Source organism: Rhincodon typus, chromosome 28, assembly GCF_021869965.1.
Source record: "Rhincodon typus isolate 14 chromosome 28, sRhiTyp1.1, whole genome shotgun sequence".
Lineage (NCBI taxonomy): Eukaryota > Metazoa > Chordata > Chondrichthyes > Orectolobiformes > Rhincodontidae > Rhincodon > Rhincodon typus.
Window position 1 is genome coordinate 16,661,024 of NC_063359.1, and position 22,806 is coordinate 16,683,829.

The 22,806-nt window shown below is 40.0% G+C and overlaps 1 protein-coding gene across 1 annotated transcript; it reads right to left on the reverse strand.

Moving 5' to 3' along the window:
* Nucleotides 1-579: 579 nt before the first annotated feature.
* Nucleotides 580-22,499, reverse strand: nelfb (negative elongation factor complex member B). The gene is made up of 13 exons (XM_048613692.1): nt 22,402-22,499; nt 21,408-21,571; nt 17,917-18,016; nt 17,474-17,704; nt 16,436-16,621; nt 12,727-12,839; nt 12,532-12,634; nt 12,085-12,180; nt 9,024-9,166; nt 8,008-8,114; nt 3,796-3,937; nt 2,146-2,254; nt 580-1,573 (listed from the first exon to the last, which is right to left on the reverse strand). Exons 1-13 carry the CDS (start codon nt 22,402-22,404, stop codon nt 1,436-1,438), a joined length of 1,635 nt encoding a protein of 544 aa, XP_048469649.1. The 5' UTR covers nt 22,405-22,499; the 3' UTR covers nt 580-1,435.
* Nucleotides 22,500-22,806: the final 307 nt, after the last annotated feature.

Genomic DNA, 22,806 nt, shown 5'->3' on the forward strand with positions numbered 1-22,806 from the left:
TCACAGGTATTAAACCAAAACTCAATATATTGTGGAAGTCTGTCAAGCATATTAAACACCTCAACAATAAAAACTATATTCATCTAACATCTTTAGTATATGGCAATATTCCACAGTGATTACACAACAACAACAACAACAACAACACAAAAAAAAATTACCAATCCAGCAAAAGGCTTGTCAATGAGGTAACTTTTACAGAGGAGAGAGAGAGAGAGAGAGAGAGAGAGAGTTAGGTAAGGGAATTTAGGAAGGAATTTCAGAATTCAGAGCAAAGATCAAATATAGATTTCTTTATTTAGACATCTATCTAATCCTGCAAACGTTACTAACATTGTTTATTTATAGGACTAGCTTAATTTTAATTTCCCCTAATTGCTGACAGATATTAAAAGCAGAATTATCAAGTAGTTGTAAAAGAGCCAGTGGCTGCACACCCAATTTTAGCAGCACACATTTGACTTGCCTGTCTTTCCGTGTAAAGACCTATGGTGTGCTGACAATGAGTAAACTGACAGGGTTGAAGATGGAATTTTATCGTATTGATGAAGGTCTTTCCAGGCAGTGTGCATACAAAAATAGAATGTCAATATTTTAACTTTATTTTTTTTAAAAAGTGATACAAAGTCTTAAGCACCTACCTTTTGTTGCTTAGTTAAATAAGAAATGAAATGAACTTTTAGAACATTTTTTTCCATTATTCATGTTGAAATATACACACATATAATTATTTATTCAACATTCTACTGTTGCTGAAGCATTAAGTCAATGTACTGAAGTACAATACACACATTTTTGCTTTATCAGGATCCTGAAAGTGGTTCCTGTCAGTAGCACACTTAACAGATAACCATTTAGACTCCGTTTTAAAAACAAAAGAACAATGTTTTAAAAGATCAAGATCCAGAATCTATATTTTTACTGATATCTATGAGTCAGCAAATGAACTACTCTTCCAGACTGTTAATACTAAACCATCTATTCTTTCGATGAATGAGGAAATACCAACAACAGCAGAAATAATTGAAAAATGCCTCCAAAGAGAACGGCAGTGATAATGACCTTCAGTAATTTGATTACAGTTCTTGGAATTGTGTCATTTGGACTTTTGAGAAGCTTTGATCCATTCATGGTATTGTAAGTAGTAACAGTCAGCTTCTTGAAAATGTGGATCACTGAACCATCTGTCCAACATGTCATGTCGCAGCACAAATGGCAAAGTTCATTTGATTTAGTTTCATTTTGTGGGACGAATATAAATTTTAGCAATATGGTGCGCTTGTCAGGGCTGCACTTTTCCGAAAATGCAGAAAGGATGATACAATTCATAGGTAATGTAGTGACTGTGCTTCACGATTCACCTTGAAATAACAAGCAGATCCAGTCAATCATTAATGCACAACAATGTGTCAATCCAAGTCGTAAAGTGAATGTATCAGATGGCAGGAGGTGTAGAGACAGTCCTCAAAGGCAGCTCCAGTGGCGGAGTCTCCACTGTTTGCACAGGGCTCTGCTTAAGACTTTCTATCTTTTCGGTAAGTTGAGTATACAAGTCCTTCACTGCTTCAGCACTCTGCATGCAAAATTAAAATGCAGTAAGCTTACAAATGTCAAGGCACCACAAACTTTTTTTAAACTTGAGATCTTTCTAATTCACATCCCTGGTACCATAGCAGCATCCAACTGCAGTTTGAATATACGAATGTTTTTGATTCTACTGCCTATACAGCTAAATAATTCCAAACATTAAATCAATCCAAGTGAAGACACTTTTATTAATTAATTTAAATTAGTATCCTGTCTCAAAACTCATAAACCCACTTGTGACAAAGTTGTGAAGTATACAAATCTACACAGCACTTTCCTTCAGTAAAATACCTGTGGCTGTCTTACAGTCTGAAAACAATACAGTAGCAACTCTTACAATCTAAATCAACATTTGTCCCAAACTGAAACCCAGCCAAGCTCAGTCTTACGAGAGTACAATCAGGTTTTAAAGTAGCTTGAAAATCTTACTCAGATATTAACGCACCTTAAGAATGAAAAGAATATTGTTTATTCATAGTTCTGATCTTCATCTTGATCCCCCTCGCCTCCAACACATCCTCCATATATCACATTTCATATCTTTATACAAACAGATACCTGTTTGGTAGGTTCCAGTGCCTTTTGCAGTGAAGCCATTTTTGAAGGTACCACTTTATGGTGAAGATGTAGTAGCAGTCTGAGGATATGTCTGTGTACATTTTCTTTACTGTAATAGAACACGAGTGAGGACATTCTGGTCATTACAGAGAATTAGAAAATGAAAATTGCTGTTCCAACTTCAAGAAACAAGAACCCATATAACATTACATATGATACACATTTCCCTACATAAGAGTTGTAACTACACTTTAGGAAAAAACTTCATTGACCATGAGGCACTCTGGGATAGTCCAGAGTTCTATAAAGCACTATACTACTTCAAGATTGTTCGGGCAACATTCTTTGGAACAAGAGAAATTCAAAAAAAAAAGATACTGCTGCCTTCCTTTTCTGAAATGCAAGCTACACACCAAAACGTTCAGAAGCAGAATCTGTTTAGTGTCGTCATGTCAGTATCATTAAGTTGAATCATGACATTTTATGTATATATTTTTAAAACTCACTGTTCAGACATATTCTGACACCCATCGAGCAGGTGGATCTTGAACCTGAGCCCGAGACAATATGATTGCACCGCAAGAGCCACTGACCAACAACTTATTGTACCATCAGCCTTTTTTCCAACTTCATCAGATCACTATTCACTGATTCGCTGACCAGAATTCAAAGTGGATAAAAATTGCATGATCCTGGTTCTTCATTTGCTTCACTACATTTATGTAGATAAAGGCACTCTCTTACTTATGAAAGATCTAAGGTTTGTTTTTTTAATTGGAATCACTGGTGAAGCTGGTCGAAGGAAAATTCATGTGTGGTCGTCCTGGAAGCTCGGCCTTGGCTCATTGCGAGGTGATGCTTCATTCGGAGTAGTTTCCCTGGGAGATTTTGTTAGTGGTAGTTTGCCATTGCACTCCACTCTCAATCAGAGTTCGAAGGCAGGTACCAAGTCTACTTCAGCTGCAACAGGAATCAAACTTATGGTGCTTGTCGTTATTCTGAACCACATGCCATCCAGTCAGTTGAGCTAATCAGCACTTTCCACTCCAACACCCCACCAACCCAGGAAAATAAACGGTGTAAAAAGCCAAAAATTCAATATATGGAGAGGCTATTAAGAACAAGCATGAATCTGGTTGACAAGAAAAGAATACGTTAACAAATGTCATAAGCTTACTTCCTGATAAAAGTCGCATTTGACCAAATAATACCTACATTACTCGAAGATAAAAACTGCTGTCACAAAAATATACTCCAATAGTTCTAAATTTCACAGATTTGAATGTACCTGCAATCCCACTGCTCCAATCCATCATTAGTCAAATTAAAACTGACTTAACAACCAGACAAGATGATTAAAGCTATTAGGTAGGCAGTGAAACACAAGGCTTGGGCTGTCTTGACTTTCTGTCACTAGATTGCTATCAAACACTATTAAGACCAAGATTGTCAAGAAAATCTGGCTCAGAATTTGGAGCCACACATGCATTCTTCATTTCATTTCTGGAAACAACTTCTGGAAATCATTGAAATTGAAGAACAAATTTGTGCTAGCTGCTGTCATGGAATGGCCTCAGCATGTGGCAGTTACAGATCTTCTTGCAACACAATCTATGAAAGTGATTTGACGTACAATTTTTGTTTTTATACCTGGAGAATGTTGTAAGGATGAAGCCATCAAATAGCGCAGTACAGAACTCTTCTGTAGCAAATTCCTCCATCAATAACGTTAAATGGCTGGTAAATAGGTGTAAGAAAATATCACTGAATGCCATGTCATTGTAGGTTTCCACTGCAATAAAATACAAAGAACATTTAGTTATTTCAATTCACACAGAAATTTAATTTGAAATTACAGCCCTTTCAATTTCAAGATGAAGCCAGCATCTGCATAATATAAAATAGTAAAGACTACAATTTTTGCTTTATAAAGTTAAAAAGAAAATTCTAAATATAATGATTCTATGTGCTCTGATATAAACCTAGATAATCACACCAGAGGTTTCACTGTCCACCACAACGGAAACTACCTTCCTATCTGTTTCTAATGGAATTGGTCAGAATAACACTTATGTTGGTGCTATAGAATGACATCAAGCCCTGTGCTTTCCATACATTTTCATTGTGAATGCAAGTTATTGAACATATTCAAACTGTGAAGCGAGAACCACTGTCCTCTTTCCATACATGTATTCATGATGCCATAAAGGCCGCACCTTTATATTTTCTGTATTTTGATTGTGGAGTGTAATTGGAAAAGACCTATTTCAGAAATAAAGAATTGTGGAAGGGAGTAGTGCACTTATTAAAAGCGAGTTACCTCAGCACTTATTGCATGTGTTGTTCATGCTGTTGTTTGTTCAACCAGTGTTGGGGCTGGGCGGGGTGGGTTTAATTGCAGATGAACTAGCACCAGTATATATAAAATGAGATTTGGCCAATAAAGTAGCAGATTGGTCTGGTGGAGTGATGACCAATTGTCTATGAAAAGACCTTCTGCCTGCCAGATAAACAATTTGTGGGCGTGAACAAGACAGTCAGAAGCGTTTGCACCTCTGAAATGGGAAGTGGTGTTTTTTTCTCTGCCATGAAGAAAGCTCATTTATCGTCCTTCACCAGTTGCTGTAAGCTGTTGCTTTTCACTCACAAATCACAGTTTATAATTTTTGAATGAACCTTTGTGTCTCCTGCAAACCAGTGAAAACACCCAAAGAGAAATCAAGGAGCAGCAAGTCCTAGCAAGACAAGAGGATCTCAGCAAACCCAATGGACAGGGATCATTGAACTGCCTTCCCAGTTTTACCCTCCACCCATAAAATCTTTTTTTTGGTGTGTGGGTGTGTTAGGCTGTGTAGGGGGAAGTTTTATATAATTTTATACATTTTAATCAGTAAAGCTTTAAGTTGACAATTCACAGCTATTTACGTTTAGCTAGAATCTACTTATTTGCAATAAATAGTAATTTCTCAGTTACAGAAACCTTGTCGATGCTCTGTTAACCTAGGTCTAAAAGACAGGTAAACTAGGGAATTTTACATGTGTTGATAAAATCTTTAACGTTTGTATTGACTTTGGGATTAGTGGGGCTTGATTTCCAATATGCTACCCTGGTGAGGCGTGACAATGATCAGACTGAGACCTGATCCTGTTAATGCTTGAAAATAAAGAGAGTATCAAAATTTATTTCCTAAAAAAAGTTTAACGATTTTACACTTGCGAATTTTGAAAAGATTTTCAGATCGTGCAGTGGGTAAAGACACTGGTCGATGCAGCACTAAACCACAGATACTGGAAGATCACAGGTTCAATTCCTGGTCTGTGCCAAGTTAGTTAATCTCCTCTTAACCAATAAATGGGCTGATAAAATTGAGTCCTGAGGAAGTGTTATTGACTAGAAATATTAACTCTACTTCTCTCTCCACAGATGCTGCCAGACCCGATCAATTTCTCCAGCACTTTCTAATTTGATTCATGATGCAACTGCCACCAAGGATATAGTTGTGAGCCCAAAAAAGCCAAGTTATCGATTTTGAGTAATGTCCAGTGGTTCACCTTTGAAAAATCCATAAGTACAGAGCCAGTCAAATGTAGGCATACGCTTGGCTGTGATGCCGTCGATGGTTTAATAGCCTAAGACTTACTTTATATAAGCTCATTCAAAAAAACCAAAATCGGTAAATGTACTTAGTTGTTATTTTTGCCTTGACATTGAATCCGCTGATTTAGTCTGCACATTGAACTCTTATCACTGAATATTTAAACATCACTAATAGATCTGCTGTTGTCTTAACTACAGAAAAATTAAGATGAAATAAATTTGGTTCAGACTTTGGGTTTGAATATTGATGATTTTGGTAAAGGTATTGGAATCTGCAGGTTCTGGAATTTGCAAAACTCTACTTAATGTAAAACAATGTAAACAGTTGCTGGCATAACTGCAACACAGAATGATGATGCCCAAAATAAGGCACATGCCTCGTACATTGAAGTGCATTACAAATAACTTGATTTGGTGTTATAGAAAAAAAAACATCTTTAGGTATAGTCATTAAGACAGACGTAATTTAGTTAGGATTCTGGAGACATGAACAAAGTCAGACGTACAGCTAGAGAGACCGTGAAATCTGTAACATCTACAAACATTTGGAAGATGGTCTGGAGTTGCTCAGAATGAATTACGTGTTCTGTGCAGTTCTATTGCGAAGAGCAACACATAAAGACATAGCTTCCTAATAATGAACTAAGATTGAATCTAACACGTAACTGAAATCTTTTCCCTTACCTTTTAGTGTCATGAGATATTCGTATTCATCAACTTTAAAAATCTATTTGTTACTATTCTATTAAAACTATCTGCAACCATACATTATACATAGAAAAGCATATAGCAATTGTTTCCATTAATCTCAATTTGTTACCAACATCCTATAGCAGAAAAAAAAATTGTTTTTTGTGATGGTAGTAATTTATCTCAAGTATCCCCCAATCAGTGATGGATTAGTTCTTCAAGCCAGCATTATGCAATTGAAAATGACCACTTCATATACCTATGCTCACCTCCTCCCCTTGATCTCAGAACAGTCCTTGCTGCTGCCTTCCACAAAACCTGCCTTTGCATTTAATGGATCATCTCCCAAATGGAACACATTTCCCCCTTCACTTTCCGTTATGCATTTTAAAGGGACATTCCTTTCACAACCCAGGTCCACACTGTCACTACTGAAAATACTAGCTCCCCTCCCTACACCACATCCTTTGCAAGCACAGAAGATGGAACACCTGCTCTTTTATCGCCTCCAGGTTCACTGTTGAGGGTTCCAAACATTCTTTCCAGATGGGGTAGTGATTTAATCATTTTATTTTCAATTTAGTATATTGTACTCAACATTACACTGGGGAAACGAAATGCAGACTGGGTGACTGCTTTGCAAAACGATTCCATTTAGATTACAACTGTGAGTTTCCAGCCATTTGACATTTTCACTGCACATCCCCCTCCCTCCTCTCTGCACTGTTCTAAGTGGAAGCTTAAAGAACAGTGCCACATCTTTTGATTAGACATTTGATTCAACAGTGAAATCAATTATTTCAGATCATAAACTCTGTTCCTATAGTTCAGACAGCAGCTACTGGTGCTGCCATTAACAAATTCCACATGTCTATCTTTATTTATTTGTTCATTTGTCATCAGTGTCCTTTAGGACTTAATCATCCTTGCCTCCCAGCTTATTTTAGGTTCCTCTTGTTCTCCTTTCCTCCTTCCTCTGCCACTGCCATTGCTAAGATAATGTTAAATCAACAACTTCTTCCAATTTTGATAAACAGCCATTGATTGACAACTTTAAACACTGTTTCTCTCTCTACAGATGCTGCTTGAACCTGCTGAGGATCTCCCACATCTCTCGTTTTATTACAAATGCTTCCTACAGGCACATCCAAAATTGGGAAGGACCAAATCTATTTTACTATTGTTACGATACTTTTCCCGAGTTGGAGTGAGTATAACACAAAGATGTCACCACTCACCATTATACTTTACTGGAATCCTTTCAACTTTTACAAACGTGAGCATTTACAACTCATCTTAAGTATTAAACCCTGAACATTGCAACAGTCAGTAAAGTAAATATTTAGTAGTCATAACATGGATACTGAGAAACCAAGGTGTCACTTGGGTCTTTTCAACCTGAACCGTAGTATGTACACCATGTATGCACTTGGAAAATCAGAATCCATTGGCCAAGGATCCAATTTTCTTTGTATTCATTTGATATACAACTTATAGAGCTGCGGAAGAGAGCTACTAAAATATTTACAAAGGAATATTTAAAACAAAAACCTAAAATAATTGCAAGTACTCACCCAATGAAGGTAATAAGCGGAGAATGGCATTCTTGTTCCTCTGTTTCGTAATATGCAGTACATAGTACAGTGCAATTTCACAGGCTACACGATTCTCCAGAACGAACCTGGTAACAGAAGAAATCTGAATGTTTTGTTTTGCCACAGGTTAATTTGATTGGAACGCAGCATATGAGGTACAATATTTTGCTTTCTTTACATCTTTTAAATTTTATTTTATTTTCTTGTTTGTACTTCCAGATTTGGACTCTACACAGCTCAGGGAGGGTACTTCATTCTAGCCAGAAGAACTGTGCTGTTACTTGCCCAGTTTACAGATTCCAAAACTGCCCTATGGAAGGAACAGCACTTGAAAAGATGCTGGATTAGCTGAAAGTTTCATTGACAAGCCTGCATCAAGTTTGTAGGCAGATATCAGCAAATCTGGAATTTGCCACTGCTTCACAGAAGCTTTTTTTTTTAAGAAAGATATTCATTACATAGTACTAGCAATGTTCCCTTTTCTTTCAAGATAAATACTCATGTTTGAGGTTTTCTTCTTCACTATACAGTTAGCTCAACTGGCTGATGCCTACGGCGCGTTGCAAAATAATACCAACAACACAGGTTCAGCCCTCATACTATGCCTATCTCATTCCCCATTCTTGATGCGAAATGGTGCCCTTCAAGCTAAATGTCACCGTTTAATGGAGACAGATGCTTTTGGTCCTTAATGAAATACGGGTTAATTCTCTTGCCGTCAATATTCAGAAGTGGGACAATTCTACCCGTAATTGCAATCCCCCTGATGAAACTGATTAGACTGAGAAACAATCTGAATTTAACTTTGGGCTTTGTTAACTTGGCCACTCGAAATCAAGAAACGAATTGCAAATCTTTTACAATATTTTACCCAAGCCCTTTGTGACAGTATTTACAGAGTATTGACATTGTGTAATATGTTATGAATTGTTCTGAGATCATTTCATCTGAAGTTTTAAAATAAATGTAAGACTGACAACTGGACAATGACATACTTGATAAAAGATTCTGGGAGGTTGGTGGGATACATGCTTGCAGCCTTCTCCTCAGTCGGCAGTTTTTGGTCCACATTGAAACTGTGATCATCTACGACGAATGCCATCAGATTGGGTAAGAACTTTGTAATCAGTTCTATCTCCTAGAGAAAGGTCATAAACAGAAAGTGGATTATACACACAAAATAATTTACTTTTTAAACACAAAGACAATTTTACATATTTAACATTTATTTGTCCATCCATCCATTTAGAAACCAAATGATGATGATCAAGTCTATTGTGGTGCTGATGTCACCAGTCTCATATTTTCACTAAGGCTTTGTGGCCTAAACGCAGACTGAGACAGAGGGTACATAGCATTTTATTGTCACAGTATATGGGTGAGAAAAGGTCACTGTGCTAAATCAAAAAGTAAATGCACTAAATGTTACAAAGTCATACACCATCAGCTGTGGGAACTCCACAGTGACCCATAACCAAATTATGAAACAGGTAAATATATATGATTTATTTAGACTAAATTAGGAAAACTTGTTGGAAGTACGTGTGAATATTGGGAGTGTCAGGTTTTGATGTTCAGTTTTCATGGTTACATGGCCAACAATCATAATGAACCATCACCAAGAAATAACACTGCACCTCTCCTGGAAAACCGTCCCTCCCAGTTCAGCTAGAGGAAAGCAATAAAGAAAACAGCAAATTTGTGATGGAAGCCCAGTGAGATCTGTGACAGATTTTGTTTCTTATTCATGGTAAGTGGGCTTTGTTGGCTGGGTCAGTATTCATTGCCTATGCCTAGCTGCCCTTGAGAAGATGCTGGTGATCTGTCATCTTGATCTGATGCAGTCAATTTAGTGTAGGAACACCTACAATGCCAATAGGGAAGGTGTTCCAGGAATTTATCTTGTGACACTCAAGCAGCAGTGATCTATTTCCAAGTCAGGATGGTGAGGGGTTTGAAGGAGGTCTTGCAGATGTTGACGTTCCCATGTAAGTGCTGCCCTTGACCTACTAGAGGTCAAGGATTGTGGGTTTGGAGGGCGCTGTCTAAGGAGTTCTGGTAAAATTGTTACACTGCAACTTGTAAATTATACACACTGTTGTTGCAGTGCATCTGGCAAAGGGAATGAATGCTGGTGGATGTGGCGCCAATCAAGCAGGCTGCTTTCTCTTGGCTGGTATCAAGCTTTAAGTGTTGTTGGAGCTGCACTCATTGAGGCAACTGGGTAGAATTTCATCACTTTCCCTGTTTGAGGCTTTGAGAAGGTCATGCTTTGAGGAGTCAGGGGCACAAAACTCACTGCAAGATTCTTAGCCTTTGCTCATGTAGCCAGAGTATGTATATGCCTAGTCCAGTTCAGTTTCTGATCAATGGTAACCCCAAGGACGATGCTGAAGGGAAATTCTGTGATGGTTATATCATTGAATGTCAAAGGGTGATGGTTAGATTCTCTCTTGTTGAAGATGGTCATTGCTTAGCACTTTATGGCATGAATGTTTCTTGCCACTTTTCAGCCAGAGGTTGGCTGTCTCCTCGGTTTTTCTACATTTGTATAGAAATTGCTTCAGTATCTGAGGAGACGCGAATGGTACTGAACATCCCCATTTCTCACTTTATGATGGAGGGAAGGTCACTGATGAAACATGTGAAGATGTATGAACTAGGACACTACCCATTTGATAGAGGGAAATTTATCCATATACAATAAAAAATGTTTATGAATGTAATAATGTTCAGGATCCTTATTTTAATCCTATCAAATTAATATACTGTACCAAAGAGTTTTGCAGACCTGCTCTGCAAACCCCATATAAAGGAATCCTCCTGCATCATCTCTGCTTTGTGCTTTCACATGAAGGGTGGTGAGTGCCTGGAACACACTGCCAGAGGAGGTAGTGGAAGCAGACACAATAACAGCATTCAAGACGAATACATGCATAGGAAGGAAATAGAGGGATACGGACAATGTAGGGAAAACAGCTTTAGTATGGAAGGTCAAAATATGACAGCGCAGGCTTAGAGGACCAAAGGGCCTGTTCCTGTGCTGTATTGTATTGCTTTTATCTTCTTTGACACATCATCAAATCAAATGTAAGCCTCTTGGTTACTTTTTTGGCATCTTATCTCTGCTAAAGTTTAATGATTTTATTTTTCAAAATAATCCAAAGTTTTCTAAGCTCTCAATCAGTGGATCAGTCGATGACAATGCAGTATAACATTTCTCCCCTTTCATAAGTGATAACAAACTAATAAATCATAAATGTTACTCAGATGACGCATCTGATTGCTAAATGTTTGCGTGGCTTAAATGCTTCTTTTGATATTGTTGAAATACATAAGATCCTGAGGGGACTCAACAGTGTGGATGCTTAAAGAATGTTTCCCTTTATTGGAGAGACAATTTAAAAGGAAGGGGTTTCCTGTTTAAGACAGGGATGAAGATATTTTTTCTCTCAGAGGTAGGTAAGTCATGGAACTCTCTCCCCTAGACAGCAAGGTCATGGAAATATAAGTAGTAAACTGAAGTTGAGGCCACAATCAGATCAGCCATGATCCTATTAAACAGTGGAGTAGGCATGAGGGACCAAATGACCTACGCCTGCTTCTGATTTGTATGTATTTGGAGTAGTTTTGGAGATATCAACGTCTGTAGTTATAATTTTACCTAATAAGTTTTAATTTCACTAAGTCAAAGGGAGATTAAATAAATAATATTGCAACGATCTTCACATATTTAGAATTTGTTTGCTATGCAGCACACCATTCCAGCTTGTCCTTTATTAATTGATAAGAATATTTCATGATTATCCTAACATATGGGTGCTAAAGGACCCTCAACACACTAACATTCAAGTCTTGTAGGGGTACTTGCGAAGATGTTACGCAATCAAGATAACAAAAATATTTTGTACAATTCAACAAATTAAGTAGAAATTGGACTTATCTCATGATAAATGCATCATTTCAGACAATGAGTCACAATGGATTTCATTAATGTAACTGTGTAGAACGTTAACAACCAACACCATAAAGTAGCAGATTGGTTTCCTAACTTACCATTTTTGGCTCTTTGAATACTTGACTGTCAATCATATCCCAGGCCCCTTGACCAAGGGACAGCATGCGCAACAAGAGGAGCAGGTCCGGACTGTCCTGTTGAATTCCACAATTACTCATCTTCAGTAATCCAATAATCTCAAAGCAACTTGTTTTAAGTAAAACTAGCTTTTTGAGCAACACTGCTTTCTTGCTCTATAAAGATAATACTTGAACTAATCATACTAAATATTATAATTATTGTATTGATGAAAAAGCGAAGCAGTTAGAGCTTTTTTGCCTTGCACTCATGAGGACAGATGTAAGAATGCCAAATTTTAAAGGCAGCAACATTTTACACTACGTAAGGATGTTGATTGGTTGGCAAGGTGACTCTGATTAGTCAAGACATTGTTCCTTGCAGCATTCTTCATGGCAACCTTGAAAAATTAGGTTATCAGTACTTACTCTGGGCAATGCATCTTGGCCAACCAATTCCTGCAGGTTTTTCACCGTACTCAGAGCCAGAGTATTTATTGCAAAGGGGTCACAAAGGATCATTGAGAGATCACTGGAAAGAGAATGTGTTATCTCAGGGATTCATTCATAAAACAGATGGCTCTTATATAATGAATGATAGTTATTTAATAAGAGATCACTCACCCTAATACTTGTTCCTGTCCCTTCTTAACTCCATCCAAGAAACCCTGCAATTCTCGAGCTCTCTTTGCATCGACAAATCTCTCTCTAATGCAAGCATCAAGGCACCAGGTAAACTGTAAATAGAGAAACTTATTTTTAAAAATTTTCAATTTCTGGTTTTTATGATGGTCGTTTATATTGCAAAACCAAAATAATGCAGACACTGAAAATCTTGAAAACAGGAAGTGCTGGAAATGCTTAACATGTCTAACAGCAACTGTAGAGAGAAAAAACAGAATTCACACTTCAGATCAATGACTTTTCCTTTAAAAGTGATGCTGGAAACTCTAACAAGGTAAGAGGAAGGTAAGATCCCAGAAAAATTACTAGGATTACAATCCGAGACATTTCTGGATGAAGATCACTCTACAGGAGGGACCTCAGATTCAGGACTTGTAATTGACTGAAATAACTGGTTTCATACAGGCAAAAAAACTTTCACAAGTTAAACTGTTAGCTGTTTTCCAGTAAGAAACTAGAAAGGGGTGGGGGTGGAGGGTAAAAATTCCAGAAGTATAATAGCCAATGGGAAACAAAGCAGCAGGATAACATCTGTGGGGTTGGATCCAACTGCATGGAAAAGTATGAAAAAAAAATGAAAGGAGAACCCAGGAGAGGTTATTAAAGGCTCCAGCACTAAGAATAGGACAGAGTGTTTGGAAAGGGTTAGGAATCAAACTTCAAGCACACTGGCTAAACAAATGACAATGGATCAATATAGGACTGAAGGTGCCATATCTGAATGCTCACAGTTTACGAAATAAGGTAAATGAGCTTGTGGCAGAGATCAAAATTGGCAGGTATGATGTGATGGGCATCACAGAGCTGCAAGGGGTTCAGGACTGGGAGCTAAATACCCAAGGATATACAACCTATCGAAAAGACAGGCAGGTGGGCAGAGGGGGTGGGGTTGTCTTATTGGTAAGAAATGAAATTAAAATCAATAGCAAGAAATGAAGTAATGTCAGATGATGTAGAATCTGTGTGGGTCCAGTCAAGGAACTGCAAAAGGTGAAAAAACAAAATGGGAGTTATGTACAGGCCTGCAAACAAATAGTCAGGATGTGGGGCACAAGATACACCAGGAGAGAGAAAAGGTGTGTAAGAAAGGCAAGGTTACAGTGATCACGGGGGATTTCAATTTGCAGGTGGACTGGGAAAATCAGGTTGGTAGTGGATCGCAAGAAAAGGAACTTGTTGAATGTCTACAAGATGGCTTTTTGGCGCAGCTTGTGGTGGAGCCCATTAGGGAACAGGCAACACTGGATTTAGTGGTGTGCAATGAGGCAGACTTGATAAAGGAGCTTAAGGTGAAGGAACCCTTAAGGAGGCAGCTTCCGTAATATGATAGAATTTACTCTGCAATTTGAGAGGGAGAAGCTGGAATCAGATGTAACGATATTACAGTTGAATAATGGCAACTGCAGGGGCATGAGGGAGGAGCTGAGCAAAATTCACTGGGAGAGGAGCCTAGCAGGAAAGACGTTGGAACAGCAATAGCGGGTGTTTCTGGGGATGCAGCAAAAATTCAACCCTGGGAGAAAGAAGCATACTAAAGGGAAGATGAGGCAACCATGGCTGACAAGGGAAGTCAGGACAGTATGAAAGCAAAAGAGAAAACAAATGATGTGGCGAAGGGCAGTGGGAAGCCAGAGGATTAGGAAGTCTACAAAGACTAACAGAGGCAACTGAAAAAGAAATAAGGAGGGAGAAGATTAAATATGAGGGTAAGCTAGCCAGTTACATAAAAGAAGATTGCAAGAGTTTCTTTAGTTATATAAAGGGCAAAAGAGAGGCAAAAGTGGACATTGGGCCACTGTATAATGATGCTGGAGAAGTAGTAATGGTAAACAAAGAAATGGCTAAGGAATGGCTGAGGATTGGCTGAATAAGAACTTTGCGTCAGTCTTCACGGTGGAAGACACGAGTAATATACCAAAAATTCAAGAGAGTTGGGGGGCAGAGATGAGTATGATGGCCATCACCAAGAAGAAAGTGCTGGAAAAACTGAAAGGTTTGAAGATGGATAAGTCATCTGGACTAGATGGACTACACCCCAGAGTTCTGAAGGAGATAGCTGAAGAGATTGTGGAGGCATTAGTGGTGATCTTTCAGAAATCACTGGAGTCAGGGAGGGTCCCAGAGGACTGGAAAATCGCTAATGTAACCCCCTTGTTTAAGAAAGGAGTAAAGTAAAAGACGGGAAATTGCAAGCCAATTAGCCTAACCTCAAATGTTGCTAAGATTTCAGAGTCAATTGTGAAGGATGAGATTTCTGAATACTTGGAAGCGCATGGTAAAATAGGGCAAAGTCAGCATGGTTTCTTCAAGGGGAGGTCACGCCTGACAAATCAGTTAGAATTCTTTGACAAAGTAACAAACAGCTTAGACCAAGGATAGCCAATGGATGTTATCTACCTAGACTTCCAAAAGGCCTCTGACAAGGTGCTGCACAGGAGGCTGCTGAGTAAGATAAGGGCCCATGGTGTTAGAGGCAAGGCGCTAGCATGGATAGAAAATTGTCTAGCAGAAAGCAGAGTGTGGGGATAAAAGGGTCATTATCAGGGTGTCAGCCAGTGATGTGTGGTGTTCCACAAATGTCAGTGTTGGGACCACAACTTTACACTTTATACCTAGATGAAGGATCTGAGGGCATTCTGGCTAGGTTTGCAGATGATACAAAAGATAGATGGAGAGACAGGTAGTATTGAGGAGGCAGGGATGCTGCAGAAGGATTTAGACAAGTTAGGAGAGTGGGCAAAGAACTGGCAGATGGAATACAACGTGGGAAAATACGAGGTCATGCACTTTCGTAGGAAGAATAGAGGGATAGACTATTTTCTAAAATGGGAGAAAAATCTGAAGTGCAAAGGGACTTGGGGGTCCTAGTCCAGGATTCTCTTAAGGTAATCTTGTAGGTTGCGCCAGTAGTTAGGAAGGCAAATACAATGTTGGCATTTATTCGGAGAGGATTAGAATACAAAAGCAGGGATGTACTTCTGAGGCTTTATAAAGGTCAGACCACATTTAGAGTATTATGAGCAATTTTGGGTCTCATGCCTCAGGAAGGATGCCCTGGAGCAGGTCAAAAGGAGGTTCGTGAGAACGATCCCAGGAACGAAAGGCTGAACATTTGAGGAAGGTTTGAGGACTCTGGGTTTATAGTCGATCGAGTTTACGAAGATACGGGGGGATTTAATTGAAACTTAGTGAATACTGAACAGCCTGAACAGAGTGGATGTTGGGAAGACATTTTCATTGGCAGGAGAGGCTAGGACCCGAGGGCGCAGCCTAAGAGTAAAGGGAAAACCCTTTAGAACAGAGCTAAGGAGAAACTTCTTCAGCCAGAGAGTGGCAAATCTATGGAATTCATTGCCACAGAAGGCTGGAGAGGCCAGATCATGGAGTATATTTAAGACAGAGATAGATAGGTTCTTGATTGTTTTGGGTTATGGGGAGAAAGCAGGAGAATAGGGTTGAGAAACTGATCAATGATGATTGAATGGCAGAGCAGACTTGATGGGACAAATGGCCTAATTTCTGCTCCTATGGCTTATGGTCTTAGAATCATCAGTTCTCACTTTAAAACAATGTTCCAGTAAAAAGAATGGGAGATCAGCTTTCAGCTGAAGTGCATGCACACAATGTACCTGCCAAAATCTCACTGTACCTTGTGACAAGGATCCACAGAACATATTTCACTGATATCTAGATCATGCAAAGACATCAACAGTTCTGCACGCAGAGTGCAATAATGTACATTTCTTGTCCGCAGGAACAGAGTGCGTAGAAACTGGAGAACCATGTCATACAGCTTTACATTTTTCCCAATCATGTTGGTTAATTTCTGAACAACCTAGACATACAAGAGAAACAGAATCATGAAAATATTAGAAACAAAGATGGTTTATCTTCAAACAAACAAAGCTTTGAAGGTTTGCAAAGGAAAAAGTAATTTGCTACTTAACTACCAGCTTAACTAGTTATGTGTAGATGGTTCATGCTTGTTTACCTGTAGCTGTAATCTGTTTATTTGCAATATGTAGTAATTCTTGTTGGGTATAGCAATCTCAATTTTGTCAACTTGGGTCTAAAAGACAGGTGAACTGGGAATTTTGAATAATTGTATAAAACCTTTCACTTCTAAGACAACTCCAGGAACAGTAGGTCTTGATTTTCAATGTTCTACTGCAGTGAGGTATACGAATTATCACTAGACCACCATTTCCCCACATCTATAGCATAGATTTTTCAAAGGGAGGTGGGAGACAGATCTCAGTTATCTGTGAGAACTTCAGACTTCCATCAGGAAGTAATTATCAAATTTCTGTCCTTGCTGACTTGTTACTATGTGACTTTTACCATATTCCCATGAAGGGTGTCATCTGGAAAATTCAGAATAAGAACAGGAAGTTGCAGGAACTTGTCGGAGTCCCTAGTAATAAGAATTCCAGGGTACCAGAGAAAATTGGTTCTCAAATTTTTTTAAAATGTCCTTACAGACTCCAATAATATAGAAGAATAAAGCAATTGTTACTGTATAAACATGCTTAATTGCTAAGAGTGTAAAAAATTTGAGAGAAATTGAGAAGTTTTATGAGACTAACATGCAAGGATTTGGTTGAACAAAAACTCCAGATATAAAACAGAGGTGAACAAGTCTCTGAAATATGAATGAAATACTCCCTCTACACATCCTGTCTCGTACCTCTCCTTGACGTCTAGTTTTGGGGGATGCGGAGAAGAAGTTGTGCAGGACTGACAGCTCACTGCTGAACAGGGCATTTTCTTTCTCAACGATGTACTGTTTCAACAATGGGGAGACCTCATCTCCAAACAATGCCTGGTTATCCTGCCAGATCTGACGTTTCACTTCAGTGGCACAGATTTTGTACAGCTCTTTATCTGCCATCACCAGTTTTAATTTCTCTTCTGGTACCTGTGAAAATATGTGCAATTCCGGTCCATTACAATAATACAAGGTGAAGATTAGGTGAGTTAGAAGTAACAGAAGCAAAAATATTGTATATAATCAGCATGATGCAACTAAAACATTTTATATTAAGTTGAAGATTTTATCAGTTGATAAAAATTATGATAAAGAAATTCTCGAGCTCAGATTTGAAACTTCTGTAACATTGTGTGACTGACCTTAGGTAAGTGTTTCATCACGCACATTACTACAGGTTGTATTGATGGAACTTTGACTAATGGAAAACATTTTTCCAGGAGATCTTCTAATTTGTTATACCTAAGGAAAAATGTTGACAAGAATAACCAAATGGCAGCGAAGACGCACACAAGAGAATGATGCCTCAGAAGGAGGTACTGCTAATCAAAAGACAGTCATAATTTAGGTTCTTTTCTGAAGAAGGGTCTAAGCCCGAAACGTCAGCTTTCCTGCTCCTCTGACGCTGCTTGGCCTGCTGTGTTCATCCAGCTCTGCACCTTGTTATCTCATAATTTAGGTTACTATTTTTTAGTGCTTTCCTGCCAATATTAAACACCGTTCAGCATCAGAATTTTATTAAACATGATTTGGTAACAACACAATAAGTTTATACTTATATACACTAAAATAATTCAGCACTGGATAATATCAAGGAAAGTATAACAGCAAAATATTAAGTTTGATCCTCAAAATAATTGACAGAGATGAGGGGAAAATCAAAGCGTTGACCGTTATTGGAAATCTCTTCTTCAAAAGGCAGGGACCAAATATCTTTAAATACTATCAAGGCAGAGATCGCACAAGGAGCTCAAACCGTTCATCCACTTCACCAACACCTTCCACCTCAACCTTAAGTTCACCTGGACCATCTCTGATACCTCTCTCTCCTTCCTGGGCTCTCTGTTTCCATCTCTGGTAACCACCTGGAAACTGATAACCATTTCAAGCCCACCGACTCCCACAGCTACCTAGAATACACCTCCTCCCACCCACCTTCCTGCAAAAATGCCATCCCCTATTCCCAATTCCTTCGCCTCCGCCGCATCTGCTCCCAGGATGAGGCATTCCACGCCCGAACATCTCAGATGTCCTTGTTTTTCAAGGACCCCAACTTCCCCCCCTCAGTGGTCAAGAACGCCCTCGACCGTGTCTCCTGCATTTCTCGCAACTCATCCCTCACCCCCACTCCCCGCAATAACAACCAAAACAGAATCCCCCTCATCCTCACGTACCACCCCACCAACCTCCGGATTCAACGCATCATCCTCCAACACTTCCGCCATCTGCAATCCAACCCCACCACCAAAGACATTTTTCCCTCCCCACCCTTATCTGCTTTCCGGAGGGACCACTCGCTCCGTGACTCGCTTGTCCACTCCACACTCCCCTCCAGCCCCACCACACCCAGCACTTTACCCTGCAACCGCAGGAAGTGCTACACCTGCCCCCACACCTCCCCCCTCACACCCATCCCAGGCCCCAAAAAGACTTTCCACATCAAGCAGATGTTCACCTGCACATCTGCTAATGTGGTATACTGTATCCACTGTTCCTGTTGTGGCCTCCTCTACATCGGGGAAACCAAGCAGAGGCTTGGGGACCGCTTTGCGGAACACCTACGCTCGGTTTGCACTAAACAACTACACCTCCCAGTCGCGAACCATTTCAACTCCCCCTCCCATTCCTCAGACGACATGTCCATCCTGGGCCTCCTGCAGTGCCACAACGATGCCACCCAAAGGTTGTAGGAACAGCACCTCATATTTCGCTTGGGAACCCTGCAGCCCGATGGTATCAATGTGGACTTCACAAGCTTCAAAATCTCTCCTCCTCCTACCGCATCCCAAAACCAGCCCAGCTTGTCCCCACCTCCCTAACCTGTCCTTCCTCCCACCTGTCCCCTCCTCCCACCTCAAGCCTCACCTCTATCTCCTACCTACCAGCCTCATCCCGCCCTCTTGACCTGTCCATCCTCCCTGGACTGACCTATCCCCTCCCTAACTCCCCACTTACACTCACCTTTACTGGCTCCATCCCCGCCTCTTTGACCTGTCTGTCTCCTCTCCACCTATCTTCTCCTCTATCCATCTTCTATCCGCCTCCCCCTCTCTCCCTATTTATTTCAGAACCCCCTTCCCCTCCCGCATTTCTGAAGAAGTGTCTAGACCCGAAACGTCATCTTTCCTGAGCCTCTGATGCTGCTTGGCCTGCTGTGTTCATCCAGCTCTACACCTTGTTATATCAGAGATAGACAGATCCTTGATTACCAATGGAATGAAAGATTATTGGGGGTATGCAGTAATGTAGAGTTGAGGTTAAAATCAGATCAAGGATGATCTTTATTAATTGGCGGAAGAGGCTCAAGTGGTCACGTCACCGACTTTTGTTTTCCATATAAAATAAAATTGGAAAAAAGAAAGCAATTAGCAAAAACAAACATAGTCCATTACAGGCAGAGATAGGAGAATTTATCATATAAAGAAATGGTACAGAAGCTAAACAAGTATGCCCCTATGAGCCAAGTAGTGGCAGATGGAGTTTAATTTAGATAAATATGAGGTGCTGCATTTTGGAAAGGCAAATGAGGGCAGGACTTATACACTTAATGGTAAGGTCCTGGGGAGTGTTGCTGAACAAAAAGACCTTGGGGTACAGGTTCATAGTTCCTTGAAAGTGGTGTCTCCGGTAGATAGGATAGAGAAGACGGTGTTTGGTATGCTTGCCTTTATTGGTTAGTGCATTGAGTATCACAGTTGGGAGATCATGTTGTGGCTATATACAGGACATTGGTTAGGCCACTTTTGAAATACTGCGTGCAATGTTGGTCTCCCTGCTATAGGAAGGATGTTGTGAAACTTGAAAGGGTTCAGAAAAGATTTACAAGGGATTGGAGGGTTTGAGCTATAGGGAGAGGCTCAATAGGCTGGGACTGTTTTCCCTGGAGCATCAAAGGCTGAAGGGTGACTTTATAGAGGCTTATAAAATCATGAGGGGCATGGATAGGGTAAATAGACAAGGTCGTTTCCCTTTTTTTTTGGGGGGGGGGGGGGGGGAGGAGTCCAACACTACACAGCATAGGTTTAAGGTGAGACAGCAAAGATATAAAAGGGACCTTAGGGGTCACTTTTTCACACAGAGGGTGGTGCATCTACAGAATCAGCGGCCAGAGGAAGTCATGAAGGCTGGTACAATTACGATATTTAAAAGGCACCCGAATGGGTATGTAAATAGGAAGGGTTTAGAGGGATATAGGCCAAAGTGCTGGCAAATGGGACTAGATTTATTTCGGATATCTGGTCAGCATGGAAGAGTTGCACTGAAAGATCTGTTTCCATGCTGTATATCTCTATGACTCTTCGCAGAGAAAGACACAAGAAGTCTCTCTGAATTATTTAAGATCTAGTGAGAATACAGAACTCAAAGAAATTAGTTTCAATTAAAAAAGTCTCATTGGAGAAAGGAATAGGATCAAATCAACGGTGTCCAATTACTTTCATCCAAGAGCGTTGACAAAGATGGCAACAGACACTGGGATGCATTGGTGATCAGCTTTTAAAGTTCTATTTATTCTGGCACGGTGTTTGCAGATTGTAAGGTCACTAAGTTTCAATAATTAAACAAAACCTAAAGAAGGAAATAAACAATTAATTTGGCTAAGTGTCACATTATCATACATGTTATGCAACTCTACCTGTCTCCATCTTTTCCCTCTGATGCTATGGTGGCAACCTTATCCAGCAGTTTTTCTCGTAGTTCATCAAATACAGATTGGTGGAACTCCAGCCTGGGAATGCTGTGCAGGTCCAAGAAAGGTAAAGCTGACTGCAGGGATGGCAGTAAAATTCCATTTTCAATCTGAATTCAATAGAAAAATAAAACAAGTGAACTAGTATCCAAAAGAACACATTGGAAAATATTATGAAGGGATTAATCATGATCCCATCCTGTTCTTTGTTGAAATGGAATGATGCTAGATTTTCGAATACATCTCTAGATTAAGGAAAAAATTGCCAATTCCTCCCTGAGCTGATAACCAGTGGGGTTCTATTGCAGATCTTTGGCTTTATGTGGTGGTTGGAAGATTTTAGTCTTGCCAACTTGAAGCAGAATGCTAACACTTGCAGGAAATCAGGCTCCCGCATCGCATGCGCCTTGAAAAAACACTCCCCAGAAGCACAGATGGAGTCCATCAGAGTGAACAACTTTTTAACCATAATCAACGTAGAATCCCTACACTGCAGAGAGGCCGTTCAGCACACTGAGTCTGCACCAACCCTTCAAAGAACACCCCACCAAGACCCAACCCTCCCACACCATCCTATCCCCATAACCCCACATTTACTACGGCTAATCCACCTAGCTTGCACATCCCCGGACACTGTAAATGACATAGCCAATCCACCTAAACCGCACATCAATGGACTGCACCCAAAGGAAACCCACACAGACACGAGGAGAATGTGAAAACTCTACATAGACAGTCACCCAAGAGTGGAATTGGACCTGGGTGCCTGGAGCTGTGAGGCGGCAGTACTAACCACTGAGCCACAATGCTGTCCATAATTTTACATACTACTTTCAGAATTAATCATGGAGCAAGAAAGATCACCTCATTTGTTGCATAATATTTTAGTAAACAAGAAATCAGACATAAATCACGGCCAAATTTGCATTAAAATGATAACCATTCTCCTGATTTGTCTTCATTGTCACTTATATTACAACGTGGCTTCATAGCTCAGAAGACATGGCTTTGGCAGAGTGCCATTAGCACAGCTTTGCTCCAGTACTCTATCCAGGAACTTTTCCTCATTTCATCTGCAACTCAGGTACCAGCTGCTTAACATCTAACAAATTCATTCCAAATCAGAAACGGTAGCATCAACAGACTAGGCAAGACTTTTCCCTGCAACATCACTAGCCGGGGCATGTAGAGATATGGACAGAGACTGGGGGTGGGGGAGAAAGAAAAGACAGGGGCTGGGGTGGGGGGCAGAGAGGGGAAAAAGACAGGAGGAGGCAGACAGACGGTGGGTGTGGGTGTGGGTGTGAGACAGACGGTGGGTGGGTGTGAGACAGACGGTGGGTGG